Source organism: Diadema antillarum, unplaced genomic scaffold (genome assembly GCF_040938485.1).
Source record: "Diadema antillarum isolate AM-2024a unplaced genomic scaffold, OU_Dant_1.0 seq00001018_RagTag, whole genome shotgun sequence".
Classification (NCBI taxonomy): Eukaryota; Metazoa; Echinodermata; class Echinoidea; order Diadematoida; family Diadematidae; genus Diadema; species Diadema antillarum.
Genome location: NW_027271853.1, coordinates 721,474 through 738,797, shown reverse-complemented (window position 1 = coordinate 738,797; position 17,324 = coordinate 721,474). Strand labels below are relative to the sequence as shown.

Here is a 17,324-nt window from a genome sequence, read left to right as displayed (position 1 = left end):
TGGAAGATTTTGAAAGTTTTTATTGTGATTATACATAAATTGTCCTAGATTAAACAAATACATGTCTTTAATTTTGAATATTCTTTTTAAATGACGATTCAGTATGAGACAAAAACGCAGAATGACATAGAATACGGAGTGATTTTTTTTTTGTACTAGAAGTAGTTTATCTAAGAGCGTTTGATATATGTATCTCCTCCACGCGAGAATACTAAGGCAATATCAGGATGAATATAATGTAAGTAAAGGGATGATGAAACAAGACAAAATTTAAGCTTATTGATTTTACCAATGTTTCATCAAATAATTCTGCATATAATTCTATCAATATGAAATTTCCATGAAAGCTTGTATCGACTGTTATTCCAAGAAATTTAACGTAGGAAACATTTTCCAGTGGAATACCATCAGAAACGATATCAACAGGTAGTGCCAGTGTAGAGTTGCTAAATAGCATAATTTTGTTTTTTGAAGATAATTTATATGCTGTTATCCATTGGGCGACATTTTTTAATTCTGAGTTTATTGTATTTACAAGGGTAAGAGGATTATTGTGCGAAAAAAAAATCATTTGAGTAATCCGCTGAGAGGATAAAAGAAAGAACATCTGATGATCTACGGAAATTATCGCGTTATAGACAATAAACAAGTCACGCACATGCGCTGTTACTACTTGACGACAACAGGCAGATAATGAGAGAACTGACGGTACTTCCACACTACCATGACTCCGAAATTCCGTAGTATCTATCTATCTATCTATATATATATATATACATATATATATATATATATATATATATATATATATATATACATATAAGTAACAAAGTTGCAACAAAGTTCATGCTGTATTCACCAACGGTTTATTTCTTCACACTGAAGAAATAAACCGTTGGTGAATACAGCATGAATTTTGTTGCAACTTTGTTACTTATCTTTTTATCTTGCCAACACGTGGACTACCTCATCAACATATATATATATATATATATATATATATATATATATACATTTCAAATTTATATTCTAATGTTATATATTTAGATAGGAGAGAGTATAGGAAAAGGCGGTAGACGTAGCTTTTGAATCCTCACAATTTAATTTTAATACTCGAGCTTTCGGGCCCTTCCCTTCATCAAGAGATGTGATGTATACAATTCACATTTGGGCTGGTTGCACGCCGGCAATCAGTTGGCAACCGGGTGTGGGAAACATTTATGATGATGGGTGGAGGTAGGCGTGCTGAAGTTAGGTGTATATTATATATATATATATATATATATATATATATATATATATATATATATTTCAAATTTTGGTGGCCCGAAATAAAAGGAACTATAACAATCCCTTTCGATATTCAAATACATATTATGAAATATATATATGGGTCAAAAAGGACGTCTAAAGTGGCTGCCTTCAAATTTGAAGGGTAATTAATGCAAATTTCATTAAATGATAGACGCATGTGGCACTTGCCACCTGTCCGCGTCTCTATAGATGATAAAAGAAGTGTCTGCATTTTTCATAAGCTCAGAGCGGAGAGGATTTCCTCCCAAGTTAACCTTCAAGTTTAGATATACGCCAGTACGCATAGAGTGTGTGAATGTTGCATGACATTAAAGTCGGCGACGTGTGCAGGACGCTTGGATGAACGACACAGCTCGAGGGATGGGGGGGGGGGGGGTAGGCACTCTCTTTACACCCTTGAACAAGCCCTGTAATTATGAGGAAGGGGAAGGGGGCACTCCTGAAGCATTTTCATAATACAGTACGAAACAGGTGCACCTTCGCATGCAATCTTCTACTTCATTATTTTCCACAAGAATGGGAATGAGTTCGTCTGCAAGGATGCAAAAGGAGAAGAATGTGCTGTCTCCTTTGATAATACATAAACTCATCAGAAATTTCTGGTATGCATGAAAAACCGGAAGGTTGAACCCCGTCAGCACTGATATTACGTAGTTCATCGAACAAAAAACGCAGGGTCATCACTTTGTTAAACATTCTATGATTATCCTTATTAGTATACATTGATGTTATCTTTCGGAAACAGTGCTGGTTGTTTTTTTCCTCAGCCATGTGTGTTGTTTCCCTTCCTTTCATCTGGACATCCTGTCCTTGATGTATACAGACCTATTCGGTGGCTTTAAAACAATGTAACTTACGTCGGCCATAACTGGGAGGGAGCATTCAAAATAAAAAGAAAAGCTGGTTTAATTGGTACATAGCACGTCAGTGCGTAAATCGACAATATTGCACGGAATGCTGGAGATCCCCACCCCCTTATGGCTGATACAATAGCACCCAACACACTGGTCTATATCAATATAGCCTTCTGACTTCTGTCATACTTCTGACAAAATAATTTTACTTTTTTATAGTTTCGTGCCAATAGAGGTCATCTATTTTCTACAGTTTTCGTCGTAGACAAATAGTCATGATTTTTCTCTAGTTCGTCAAAATCATTATTGTTGCCAATGTAACTATGATAGTGTTCAGTGACATTCCATGCTGATATTGCTACTAACGTATACTTTTCAGTGACATTCTATTATCACCATCAACTGCTGTCATCACCTGCTGTCATTATCAACATCAACATTAATGAAGACATCATATGTATTGACTTTGTGCTTACTTATGTGTGTGTGTGTGTGTGTGTGTGCGCGCGCGCGTGCGCGTGTAAGTGTTTGATTTGTTTGTGTTTTGAATTGCATTTGTACTGATTTTTGTTCATGTTACACCCAGAATGGGTTGATTTATGAATGATTTGAATGAAATCAATAAATATCAAGGAAAAACAAAAAAGTGTATAATGTTTACGTGTAATCAACGCTTATTTTTATGTACAGTGTGATTATCATGCTTAAAGGCCCCGTCACACTACAGCGAATGCCCAACGAATGCCCAACGAATGTCCAATAAATTTGAAAATTTGAAGATATGTTCACATCTGTTGGTAATACTAGAATAGTTCGTAACATGCTTGGCGTTCTTTGTATTCATTAGGTATTCGTCGGGATTCGCAGAGATACGATGGAGCCGATTTAAAAAAAAAAAAAAAAAACATGTCCAAAATCTCCAGCGTATCTCTGCGAATCCCTATGAATAGCTAATGAATTCAAAGAACGTCAGACATGCAAACTGTCTTCACATTTTCGAATTCGTTGGGCTTTCGCTTGGCATTCGTTGGGCATTCGCTGTAGTGTGACGGGGCCTTAAACTTGAATTGAAATTGGTTTCCTCCTGTGACAACACGGGTTATTATACTAGCAGTCTTCTTATACATCCAACGATGGCGGTGCCTAAACTTCAAAAATTCATACTTTGTAGCAGATTGTCCTACTCTTCCGCAAACTTAGCCAATTTTAAGTTCTTTCGTTGTCTCTGCATTCTCTCAATGTATATGTTTTATTTCCCTTGAATGTTCCCCAGACCATAACGCCTCTGTACATCACTGAAGCGTGTACAGATCATCGACGATACATCAGGAACGAGACGGGGCATGCTCCTAAAACTAATGATGATAATACCATGTTTTCTCCCCTCAGTTAGGCTTTACTGTCAAAAAGCAAAACGGAAGAGACATTCACGCCTGAAACTACATCGAATCAATGCTGGTCTGTTGCCGTGAATTATAAATATAGATGCAGCTCTCAGTTCGAAGCAAAGCTGAATTGAGCGTTAATGTCGTTTCTAGATTGAACGCGCGGATGAGATGGGTCCTTAAGCCTTTGTGCATTGCAGGCAAAACACCTGCTCCGTATATCTACCTTTTGTAGTCAGAAGAGAAAAGGATTTTTAATAGATGGCACCCACATAGAATTGAATAATAACTCTATTTTCGACGTGATCTCCTCATAGGTACATACGTTCACCGGAAGAAGTCTGCTCTCTCATTATTCACTAACGGAAATACTTCCGGGATCAGGAATCTTCTAAGTCAGATCTCATCCTACCGATCCGACGCTGTCAAATTGAAAAGCGGTGAGTTGATTTTTGAGTGGATGCAGATAAATTCACTTCCAATCATATGCAAATATCAAGTAAAGGGGTGCACGTAACGAGTTCGACCCCACAAGTTATTCAGTCCACAAGTTATACAGCCCACGAGTCAAGACGTATTTTCTTAAAGGGACACAGTCCTCACGAAATTAAAAAAAAAATATGTTGTTGTTGGTACCTCCAATGAACTACTTTCACCAAAAACAAACTTTAAAATCACCAAATAAGCTCGAACATTTTGATTGAAAAAGTGTGACTCTGCATGGTGAATATGCTAATGAGCAAGTCTTGGCGGAGAGTCATACGTCGTCGATGCACAACTCTTCCCAGCCGTGTTCTGCTCGTTATCCGTACGCTCCCTAGTTTACCCGGATGCATGAAGACGTCGGTGGCTACTCCGACTCGTATTTGACATTGTTTCTACGTTGTGTGTGTGTGTGTGTGTGTGTGTGTGTTTGTGTGTGTGTGTATGTATTGTGTATTATATTCGCACGTGTGGACGGTACAACTAGATGATAGATCTACGGTAGATACGCGTACGCACCCCGTACGCGGTTTGCCCTTCGCACTTTTCCAGTCTCAAGCGCAGCTGCAGCCCTACCTGTCGCCGCTCATGCATGTTCTATAGTACGTACAGAGTGTACATATTTGTAGGTAGAAACGATTCTACACAGGCCTGCTAGTACACTACAGGGGCGACCGCATTCAGCGTCGTCTGGTCAGGCTATCTTACATCAGTAGTTTTGCTCGAATCGTGCAGAAAATTTCCCAGGAAAATCCTTTTTTCCGTCCCAGACCAACAAAAGTATCGAGAAAGGTGAGCTGTATGGCTGGGAAATATCGGTACAACGATGCCGAACATAAGAAACTTAGGGCCTACAAAATCTCGAAATCGTGTTGTGACCTACAATGTACCTGTGCGTGGACAATTTGTGAAGCGATGTTTTTACGTGGACCTCGGTTATAAGCCGAGAAAACTCCTGAAACCAGATGCAATCCTGACCATTTGCTCACATGAGTTATAAAACAGAAACACCTCGAGCATCGAATTCGAAGAGAACCAAGGGAAAAAAGCGTAGAGAGGTAAGGAAAGTGGCTAGCTATGTTTAATTTACCGTGGGCCTGCAGCCGGGGTTGGACTGCAGTACAGTGCCACTGAGCTAGCTGCTGCCAGTGCCGGACTGGACATGCACGGCAAAGTGGAGCGAAATCATATCCCTACGACCCCCTGTGTTTATCCTTCCCGGCTCACGTCATATTTTTTTTGAGGAAAGGCGATTATCTGACTACTTACGGAAATATTGAGATACAAACAATATTTTCTTAAGAATTCGACTCTCTCATGCACAGGTTATCTTCGGTTTGAATGCCAAAATTGACTGGACGGAGTCGAGTGTACTGTGTACATTGGTATGGTAAGGATTTGCGCGCGAGAGTGGTTTCTACGCTAAGAGGTATGCAACACGGACGGAAGCTAGAAAACGACCGCGCCTATTTGATGTCAAGTTCATGGTATATTTGGTTTAAAAATACATATAAATTTATGTTTACAATATTAATTTTTCGTAAATTATATATATCTAAGCTTGAAATATTTTGTTTGAAATTATAAAACCACAAACTTTCACATTATATGATAAAATTGCAACTAATCATTTGAACAATTAAATTGGTTTTTAGATGCACGGCTGTCAACTTGGTGAGTAGGGCATGCACTACGTAGCATCTTTTTGCCGGCTCTTTCACGATCGCTTGCAGGAATTATTTTTCAAAAATCGCGTACGGAGACAATTTTTGATGTCCAAGCGTATAAATTGGTGAAAGTTTATATTTTTTACTCTTCTTAATTATCAGTACAGTGAAAATCTCAGGACTACTTCCCTTTAATGATGATCTTTTGAGGTAATGAGAAACCTCTTATGAAATATGAAAGAGCATATAATTCTTTACAGAGGAATTTATTCAAAGTTTATTTGATGATGAATTTGGTTTTGTAATGGCCGAGATATTCAAAAAAGCGATCCTAATATATAAAAGGTGGGACCCACCTTTCATTAGAATGCCTTTGTTTTATTTTGTTTTTGGATGTCTCGGCTATTTCAAAACCAATTTTTATCAAATAAAGTTTGAATTCCTCCTAGAATTGCATACTCTTTATCATTTCATAAAGTGGTTTCGAGGTATTCCGCAAAAAGTTAAAAGCTGACTCCTCTCCTCAACCAATACTATACCATCTCTTTAATGTACGCAGTGTCGAGATTGTGGACCTTTTTTTTTAACCTATAGTGTCTAGCTATTGGGCGTGCTCGTGTCTAGCTCGTAAGTTGTATGGCTCGTGCGTATCAAGCTCGTGACATATGACCCAATGTAAAGTTTTGTCAAGCATAGAGTACTATACATTGATCTGTCTGTTACTAGTATCCTGTATACAATTCACATGACCATATGAAGTTGTAAAACACCGTGCCAAATCAACAAGAAGTAAATATGCGGTAATGTAGGAAGGACATGTAGTACTTGTCGGTCGAGAAAAAAATGATGATACTGATAATGGGGAGAATGAGGGGGAAATGTGTATCAGCAGTCAAAATTCATCTTGGCTCCTATGTCCTATAGAAACTTAATGACTTCATGATATTTGCTTTCATATTCCACATACTAAGAATGTTGCAATAGGATTGGTCCAGAGCTGATCACGTGATGAAGCGTAGTTTTGCCCATCACATCACCTGAGAAGAAAAGTTCGTTACACTCTATGTTGATAGTAAGTAAATAATCAACGTTGGTGAAGGTGATGGAACAAACTATCACTTCCGAGGCGATCTGGATGTAGCTATCTTTCCGAAGCGCAGCTGAGGAAAGATAGCGTACACATTCAGATCGCCGAGGAAGTGATAGTTTGTCTCATTGCCTGAAACTAAAAGTTGATTATTTGCTTTATATTCCACATCTAGGGTCCTAGAAATTCCCATTTTATTCCACATCTGAAACCGTTTTAGCTGTCTATAGATATCATTAGGGCTTAGGCTACGTGTGCGCGTAGATGACAAAACAATGAAGTTGCTGCGCGCACCGCGCGGTATAATACAGCTGTATGGCGGCACCGAAGTGAATGTGCGTTGCACTGTGTACTATCAAGTGACCTAGGTCACATGATAGTCCACAGTGCAACGCACTTTTATTTCGCGCGTACTCATCTTGCGTTAGGACTATGTGGATTGTGTGGAGATCAGCGAAACAAAAGGGACTATCAACATAGAGTGTAACGAACTTTTCTTCTCAGGTGATGTGATGGGCAAAACTACGCTTCATCACGTGATCAGCTCTGGACCAATCCTATTGCAACATTCTTAGTATGTGGAATATAATCCCTTTTGTTTCGCTGATCTCCACACATTCCACACAGTCCTAACGCAAGATGAGTACGCGCGAAATAAAAGTGAGTTGCACTGTGGACTATCATGTGACCTTGGTCACTTGATAGTACACAGTGCAACGCACTTTCACTTCGGATCCGCGCGGTGCGCGCAGCAAATTCATTGTCTTGTCATTACTACGCGCACACAGGTTGCCTAAGCCCTAAGGATACCTAAAGACAGCTAAAACGGTTTCAGATGTGGAATAAAATGGGAATTTCTAGGACCCCAGATGTGGAATATAAGGCAAATAATCAACTTTTAGTTTCAGGCAATGAGACAAACTATCACTTCCTCGGCGATCTGAATGTGTACGCTATCTTTCCTCAGCTGCGCTTCGGAAAGATAGCTACATCCAGATTGCCTCGGAAGTGATAGTTCGTCCCATCACCTTCACCAACGTTGATTATTTGCTCAATGATCTATAATGTACGTGTATGCTGTTTAACTTACAAATGCACATGATGGCGTGTTTGTTTTTTTTTTTCTGTTGGAAAACCTTGGGATTAAGAGGTAACTACGTATGTAAATATGTGTACGTGAGTTGTGCTATCATGGTAACCGTGTCAATGGATCGGACTTTTTCATGACCGGAAACAAAATGTGTCCTTTACCTCATTACGTTTAAAATCTAGTTAAGTTATTATTCTGAGTTGAATAAGAGTTATAAGTACAGCTACCACACTATGATGGACAAACAGTTATGTTGTTGTGATCTTATGGGTAATCAGGAAGGAATGAAAATCTGGTTATGAGTTATAACCCCAGATGAAACACAAATGGAAGGTTTATAGGGAAAATCCACAGAATGCTCGCCCGCCGATAAACTTTACGAATGGTCTACTATCACGTGACCGTGTTTAGCCAATCGTAGACTTAATACTAACAACTTTCATCGGTTGGGGATGACAATAAATGTAAATGTTTAAGCTCCTACCAACCTTTGATTGTAGTAGGCAAGCTTTCGTCCTACTCCTGAGGACTTTCTCAGAACATGCAGTGATCGGGGTGTTGTCTTGCTGCCGTTGCCTGTCTTTGTTGATCACTGAACCATAAATGGTGAGAGGGTATAGCCAGAGTCTCATATATTGAGAGCTGGATTATCACTGACTTCGAAAGCAACTGGTTGAAAAGAAAAATAAAGGAATCACTTTGGATCAGAAAGATTAATCCAGCTCTCAATGGAGACTCTGGCCATACGCTCTCACCCATTTATGGTCCAGAGGTCAACAAAGACAGGCAACGGCAGCAAGACAATACCTCACTATACATAAGGCTTTAGAAAGTCCTCAGAAGTAGGACGAAAGCTTGCCCACTACAATTAAAGGTTGGTAGAAGATTCAACGTTTACATGCAATCGTAGACTTGTATTACCTGAGTTAATTTTGCAGGAGCCCCCTCGGTTCATGCTTTAAAGGGATGGTACAGTATAGGTGGAGATGAGAATTGGACTTTTAACTTTTTGCGAGATACCAAGAAAACACTTATGGTAGTACAGAACATACCATTTTAAGAGGAATTCAAAATTCAATTTGAAGAGAATCGGGTTTGGAATGACTGAAACATCCAAAAACAAAGTAAAACAAAGCGATCGTAATAAAGTGTGGGTCCCACACTTTATTAGAATCATCTTTTTTGGATATCTCAGCCATTTCAAAACCAATTTTCATCAAATAAACGTTGAATTCCTCGTAGAATTACATGCTCTTTCATATTTCATAAGAGGTTTCTCATTATCTCACCAAAAATGTTAGAAACCTGAAATTAGGTCTCAACCACAACTACACGATCCCTTTAACTATAACCACATTCTATCCACAGCGATAATCTTATCTTGTGTCCGAATTCTTCTTTCAGCTTTCCCTACATTCAGATGCGGCCGTCCGCCATATTCCTGGAATACAACTGGTGAGAACGGTAAACCAATAACTTCTATTCTCTCTAGTTGTGTCATTTTTGTTCAGTGTTGTCCGCGATGAAAAAACATTGTTTCGTGTCAGTTAGTTTCGTTGCTCACCGACCGTATCATATTCTGATCAATCCTTGTCAATGCTTGATCGCTGGAAATTTCTCGGTTGTGTGCTCATGTGCGCTTAAAGGGATGGTACAGTATTAGTGGAGATGAGAATTGGGCTCTTATCTTATTGGGAGAAACCAAGAAACCACATATGAAATAATAAAGAGCACATCATTCTAAGAAGAATTCAAAGTTTATTGAAGAAAATTGGTTTAGTAATGGCTGAGATATTCAAAAACAAAGTAAAACAAAGCGATCATAATGACAGTTAGGTCCCACCTTTTGATAGGATTGCTCTATTTTAGAGATCTCTGCCATTTCAAAACCAATTTTCATCAAATGAACATTGAATTCCCCATGAAATTACATGCTCTTTCACATTTCATAAGAAGTTTTTCATTATCTCACCAAAAATGTTAGAAACCTAGAGTTAGGTCTTGAACAAAACTATACAATCCCTTTAACATCAGAAAAAAGCAATGGAGACCTCTTGCTTGATGGACTTCATAATTTGAAATCCATGACTGAATAAGCCTTCCAAAACTTATGATGCGCACGTTTACCTGCAGTCTCAGTCTATCATGAACCCCGCTATTTTCGATCTATGCAAGACAATTAGCGTGTAATGCCAATTGACAAATAATGATCAAAGAAAAACATTTAATACGAATGAGTATCAGCAATAAAGTGATTACAAAAGTATGTCATTAGGAAATGGTGGTAACGCTGTAAGAACACATGAAGAAAGATGAGGTCCTAAAGCACTTACACACACACACACGCAAAGTCTCTCTAGATCCATGCTGAAGAAGGCCGGTAAACTGGAATTGGCCTTTCACTGTTGTATGCATAAAAGGGTTACAGTTGTATGTGCATGTAAAGTGCCCCGTTTCTTCTCCGTCAGAAAAAAAGGCAGGCTCGTAAACCCTTTTGTTACCTCTTTGCATACAGAGGAAGGAAATGATTAAACACATTCTAAGTACTATGCACTGTGCGTTAGTGTTTCATTTTAGCCGATGGAATGACGAGGTTTCAGGGGCAAAGAATATAAACGCATTTTTATGTTGCCTGCAACACCTCGACATTCAGCGAAACTATTATAAGACACTATCTCAGTGTACACAAAACAAGATGTATTTCCTGTTATAATAGTTATGTCGGCATGTAAACATGATCAGCATCAAAACATAACTACAACTGTCATTAGTCCCAGGTAGGAAACTTAAGCTATCACAGTTTGTTTGTTTGTTTGGTTGGTTGGTTTATTTCTGCATTTTCTTTCTTCGAATACAATTGCAAATGAAAACAGAATGATACAGATAACATACAAATCAATACAAAAAAAAAATATCATTTGCGTAACAACATCAGTCTGAAGTGACATATGAATCAAAATAACTATTTAAGGCATACTGTATCTATTAGCAAAGGAGAAATCGATACAGGGGACCGTCATCATAAGCAGAGCTTGACGTGGATGAGGCCCTATCTGAATATGTGATACCAATATAATACAACACCAATTATATATGTATTCATAAAACTCTTAATCTTAATACACGAAACACATTTTGCTAGAGAAAAAAAAAACAGAAAAGAAAAATAGTGACTTGGCGATTTAAAACAAGAAAAAAAAAACAGCACGCAGCACCACTGACTACTGCATGGTATAGTAGACAATAAAAGTGTAGGTGTGTGCGAGTGACAGTGCGTCAGTTTCTGCCTTTCACTTTGTAATACAATGTAATACTAAATCATTTCAGAACAATATAAATTTTTCTTACACTGTCCTTTTGGGTCTAAATGTTGGGTTTTATGAAACCAAACAATGAGCAAGAGAAATTGCCTCTTTACTTATTTATCTAAATAAATTATAAAACAGTATGATGCCTTAAGGTTCCAAATTGTCAGCTTTGCTGACTGAGCTACAGGATAAAGTTCAAATGCAAGAAAAACATTCTAGCATACAGCTTTGAGAGATAATATGTTATGCACGCACATTTCCAGCATGAGATCCACGAACAAAATATCTCATTATCATCAAACTCTATTCTACTATTTTATTCTAATACTGTACGGGATTTATTGATGTGGCAAATCCAGTCGTTTACACATTTTTACCTTTTTTTCCTGTACATAGTCAATCTGCTACCAATACAGTGCTGTATGACATTAGGTTAGAAATGACGACACATTCAGCATTCAAAACATTGAAACTTGACATTCCACAATTTCTTTATACACACTGTTCTGTATTTCAAGTTCAATTTTGATAAAACATCTACCACTCTCTATTTGTTTGGTTTTATTATATTCAATAATCCCAACCTGAAGGTGATTTTAGAAATGTTTGACAACAACAAAAAAAGAACAATAATAATGACAAAACGAATAAAGAAATAAAGATTAGTTAGTGAAAGAGAGAGAAAGAGAAAGACGGAGAAGGAAAGAAAGAGAACAGAGAGAGAGAGAGAGAGAGAATGAGAGAAAGAGATCGAGAGAGAAGTGCTCTCGACTATTTGACTCTTTCCAACGATTAACCCCCTTCGAACCACCGACATAGTATCTCATTAACATTGCGTGTAGACATGTTTTCCACGTGCTGAAAGAGTCGATGAAAGTAATATGGAGGTGTCTAAAGATAAGAGTGAGGAATTTGCGCTCAGATCAGGAATACAGTATATCTTCGATTCAAATTTTCCATGCTATATTTATCGTTGTGCGTCAGGGTGTTACGTCACAATAGTCCTATATCTGCAGACAGCGCGGGCCGTCACGTGATATACTTAATCATGTTAATTGTTGAACTTTTACATTTCCAGAATTGTGAGAACCCTTGCCAAGATTTTAAGAAACCACCAGCAGGCGATGTTGTATTGACGAGTTACTCGCATATTACATGGGACGACGCATTTAGAAAATCGTCAGATGTGGTGGTTTGTTGTTTTTTTTTGTCAGAAGAAACATGGGTTTTGATTGGCTAAAATAATTGTTCTGCATGGCGCAAAAGGGTGCTTGCGCAAAACGAAATAGTGTGTAATCAAGATGTTTTCTCAAGACAATGATTTCCAGATCCTTCGAGCCCGACTTAAAGTATAGCATTGCTTTAGATACTTAAAAGCACCCATTTAATCACGCACTATACATAATGGTTATACCCACACGCGCACAAACACAGATTGTATAGGCAATTTACAGTTATGCCATGTTTCTGCATGTGCTTTTGTATTTTTGATTTTATTTTGTATGGGTTCTTTTTTTTTTGTCCTATCCGTCCTGTAATGTCTGACCTGTTTTGAATTACACTATAGTTTCCTTTTTATAGGTTTTTGCGTCGATTGCGTGAGTTCTCCTAGCACATGTATACTAGCATGTGAACCCCTCATTTTTTTTTTTTTTTTTTGTCCTCAGAGCATGAATAATGTAACAAGTTTGGGTTGAGACTATGTAAATGTTTTCAATTCGTGAAAGAGGAATACCAGTCCCAGATATAAGTTAGTCTGATAAGAAAAAGCAAAATCCTACAAGTAAAAACAGTGAAAATTTGATCCAAGTCGGAAGAAAAATAGGGACGTTATGAAAATTTGAAGTTTCGCTAATTTCTGCAGAACAGTAATGTTCTTGTACAGGTGATACGAATATGCAAATGAGTGAGCTGATGATATAATCACCTCAAAATATTCCATTGATAGTGTACAACAGAATTACCTCACCTCAAAATATTCCATTGATAGTGTACAACAAAATTACGAAATGTCATTGTTTCTGTTATTGAAGTGTCAAACATGATGTTGTTCCTGGTTAAATAACTTCAGAATAATAATCAGGTAGGTATATCATGATTTGAGACTTCATGGAGTGTAATTGCGTTTGAATGAAAAATTGACATTTCAAAATTATGTTTACAAACTACGTGGTAAGTTGTGAGGGGATGACATTACCACGTCCCTGTCTGCATATTCATATGGACTGTTCAAGAATTGTTTCCTAAAAAAGTACCAATGATCTTTAAAATGTCAAAACTCTCTTATTTTCCATCCGATTTTGATCAAATTTTCATTACTGCGCTAAGAAAAATGAACTCTTTTTTGAGACTAACTTTCAACTGCTTTGAGATTTCCTTTTAAAGGGGATGGCTAGTAACTGATCAGTGGGAATCAGTGGGAATGCTGGGGGATGATTGTTCCAATTCTTGTGGGATTCATTTAGGAGAACATTATAATGTATATCTATTGTTGTGTGAAAATTATTTGCTTCAGAACGGTCTCATATTCAAGTAATGTGCAGTTTAATGCCCCGTCACTGTACAGGCATGCTAACCTGGAAACATTGAACTGCACATTACTTGAATATGAGATCATTCTGAAGCAAATAATTTTCACACAACAATAGATATATAATGTACTCTTAAATGAATCCCACAAGGATTGGAACAATATCATCCCCAGCATTCCTCTCATTCCCACTGATCAGTTACTAGCCATCCCCTTTAATTACTTCTAACTCTATCGTACAGTCAATTACTGTGCACTCAAGATCATTTGTAATTTTCTTATATTGTCTTAAATATTCTGTGGGAGAATAATATATGAAATTGAACCGAATTCAATCAAAGTAGGGTTATACATATCATCATCTCGTGACTGCAATCACTACTTTAAATAATAAGACTGTAGTCTACAACTTTATCTTGAACCTGTCTGTGACGGGGACTTAATTGGACAGTCATACAATGCTAGCCTTAAGGAGTAAACCAACTTTTACCTGGTTTGTCGCGTGCAAATAAATTCAGAATCTCACCAGAAACGATTTAACAGCTAAAAATACGGTCATGTGTATTCTATTTCTTGCACGAATATTTCTCATAATAGCACTCATACTCTTTGATACTTTGTTGTGCTCTTATTGAAAGCTTGAGACTGAGGAACTGCACACTTGCATCACTTATATCAATTCGTGTGTGTGTGTGTGTGTTGTGTGTGTGGGTTTTTTTTTTCGTTCTTTTTGGTTACTTGTGATATTATTCCCATCCGGACAAATAAACCATTCTTTCCTTGGCACATGGCCGCATTCAGAGTCTTTTAATCATCGCATCATTATTTTTATATTTGGCATCGAATACTTATTGGAAAAAAAAAGAGTAAAATGGTATCAGAATCACGAGCAAGCTGATAAGCCTGGTGACAAACTATTTTCTGACCCCCTGATACCGGGAAACCTCTTGGCAAGACGACAAACCTTTCGGCAAAAATAGGGATTTTCATTTTCCAAGCCCCATACAAAATTTTTCCTTTGAACTCCTTTCTCGCGTTTCAAGGTGCTAGCAAATTGATTGACGCGAACTTGGCCGTACGCACAGCCTTCGCTCTATTTCAGTGACCTCTGCGGAAGGCTCTCTTAAAGAGATGAATGGAGAGATTTTAAAAAGAGAAAGCAACAAGAGCGCCAAGAGTCGTTTCGCAGCTTCTTCCCCTTCCGCGGGCGCGCGATATATTTGGCGCCGAAAATAGAACTCGAAGTGTGAGCAAGAAAATGATGGGTGCTGGGATCAATGGCACCTGTATGATAGCACATATGGGGCGCCAAGTGTCATATGGTCTATTTCGTAACGAAAGAGACTATGCGACATATGGGGCGCCAAATGTCGCATGGTCTATTTCGTAACGAAAGAGACTATGCGACACTTGGCGCCCCATAAGCACATCCCCGCGTTCTCCCATCGCCAGACATGAAGTGATGATTTGATTTCGAGGTCGCAATAATCTCACCTTATATTGTAGAGAAAAGAAACCATCTACAATAGACAAGTCCGGTATGAGGTCATGGGTGTTGTCAACCTAAATCCAGTGCCGTGTGAAAGTAGCAGCCTGAATCAACATCTGCTGAAAGCAGGAACTCAATGACAATTTGAGACCTGCACGCTGAGACTATTTTATATTGCTAAGGCTAATACTACATGGAATGCAAGCGCCAACAGCTGAAATATGGTAATTTATAATGCTGCTGATAATGATAAGTGTACTAAAGATCACTGGCGTAGCCAGGGGGGGGGGGCGATGGGGGCGGTCGCCCCCCCTAAGATTTGGACCGGGGATTTGGGAGGCGGAAAAAAAAAAATGCGTGTATACTGTATGCATGCACATGAAGCGGGTCTCCTTTGCAACCTTTCATCAAATAAGATATTTTTTTTTTTAATATTTCACTCAAAGTGTGCACCAGATCGTTGAATTTCAATTCAAAATATGCAAAATCTCTCGTGCTTGGGAGGGGGTTTCCCCCTCCCAAACCCTCCCCCTCTGTGCCTCTTTCCCTAGCCAAGTACACTTTTTAGATTTACAAAAAATTCTTAATAATTCTGAGTGCACAAGACTTATCACTTATATTCCGAAAACTGAAGGTTCCCTCATGTATCTTAAGGGGAATTTCCCCTTTTAATCGACCCTTTCCTCCCTCAGCCCCCCCCCCCCCCCAAGGAAAAAAAAATCAGTTTTTTTTTTTTTGGTGATTTCTCAAATGTTGATTCCATCAAATATGCGTTAACGAGATATCTCAATTTCAACCTTAAAAAGATAAAAGCTCCATCGGAAGGGAAGGGTGGAGATAACACTCGCCCACGCCTTCTCCCTGCTCGCCCCCCCCCCCCCCCCCCCGGCCATGCAAAGAAGTATACGGCTATACCCAGATCGCTTTATTTCAATTCTAAAAACGCAAAAGCTCCGCGAGCGGGAAGGGGAATCCCCCTTCCCCTAAGCTCTATACCTCACTAGACTTTATACATACGCACAGAATCAAAATGGTGCACATTCGGAATAAGAGCTAAATTCCGTGATTTTAATTCTTCGATGAAAAAGTATTGCACCAAAAATTTGCACCAGATCGCTGAATTTCAGGTCTGAAAACGCAAAATCACCTTCGTGTGGGAGGGGATATGCCCCTATCTACACCCTCGTGTGCATGCTTTTTCTGTTTGATTGCTGAACAGACAGCGTTCATGATATTCAGTGTAAGAATTAATACAAGAAGACTAATGTATCTAAATTATACCATTTTATGGGCAAATTGTTCAATAATAATCTACACTAAAATATACTGCAACCTTAAACAAGTGGGACTGTTTCAACTCGTTAAAACACGCAAAAACATGCATCAAATTGCACCATTTGCAACATCAAAATGCAAAAAGTTCTCGCCGTGGGAGGGGGGACACCCCCCTTTCACACCCTCCCCTACCCCCTCGCTCGATCCGCTCGCTTGGGTTCAGTTGCGTTCATGATATTCAGTGAAGAGAATTAATACAACAAGTGTATCTAAATTATACCATTTTATAGGCAAATTGTTCAATAATAATCTACACTAAAATATACTGCTACCTTAAACAAGTGGGACTGTTTCACGTCGATGAAACACGCAAAAACATGCATCAAATTGCACCATTTGCAAAATCAAAATGCAAAAAGTTCTTACCGTGGGAGGGGGGACACCCCCCTCCCACACCCTCCCCTCCCCCTCGCTCGCTCCGCTCGCTCGGGTTCAGTGGCGTTCATAATATTCAGTGAAAAGAATTAATACAAGAAGTGTATTTGAATTATACCATTTTATAGGCAAATTGTTCAATAATAATCTACACTAAAATATACTGCTACCTTAAACAAGTAGGACTGTTTCACGTCGATAAAACGCGCAAAAACATGCATCAAATTGCACCATTTGCAACATCAAAATGCAAAAAGTTCTTACTGTGGGAGGGGGGACACCCCCCTCCCACACCCTCCCCTCCCACCTCGCTCGCTTCGCTCGCTCGGGTTCAGTCACGTTCATGATATTCAGTGAAAAGAATTAATACAAGAAGTGTATCTAAATTATACCATTTTATAGGCAAA

General features: G+C 38.6%; 1 protein-coding gene across 1 annotated transcript in view; it reads left to right on the top strand.

Moving 5' to 3' along the window:
• LOC139742751 (beta-1,4-N-acetylgalactosaminyltransferase bre-4-like) overlaps positions 1–17,324 on the top strand; it is a 46,480-nt gene that overhangs the window by 6,451 nt on the left and 22,705 nt on the right. The window contains exons 2-3 of the mRNA XM_071653272.1: positions 3,871–3,993; positions 9,285–9,335. Of these exons, the coding sequence (XP_071509373.1) occupies positions 3,871–3,993; positions 9,285–9,335 (174 nt within the window). The remainder of the gene's footprint in view (positions 1–3,870; positions 3,994–9,284; positions 9,336–17,324) is intronic.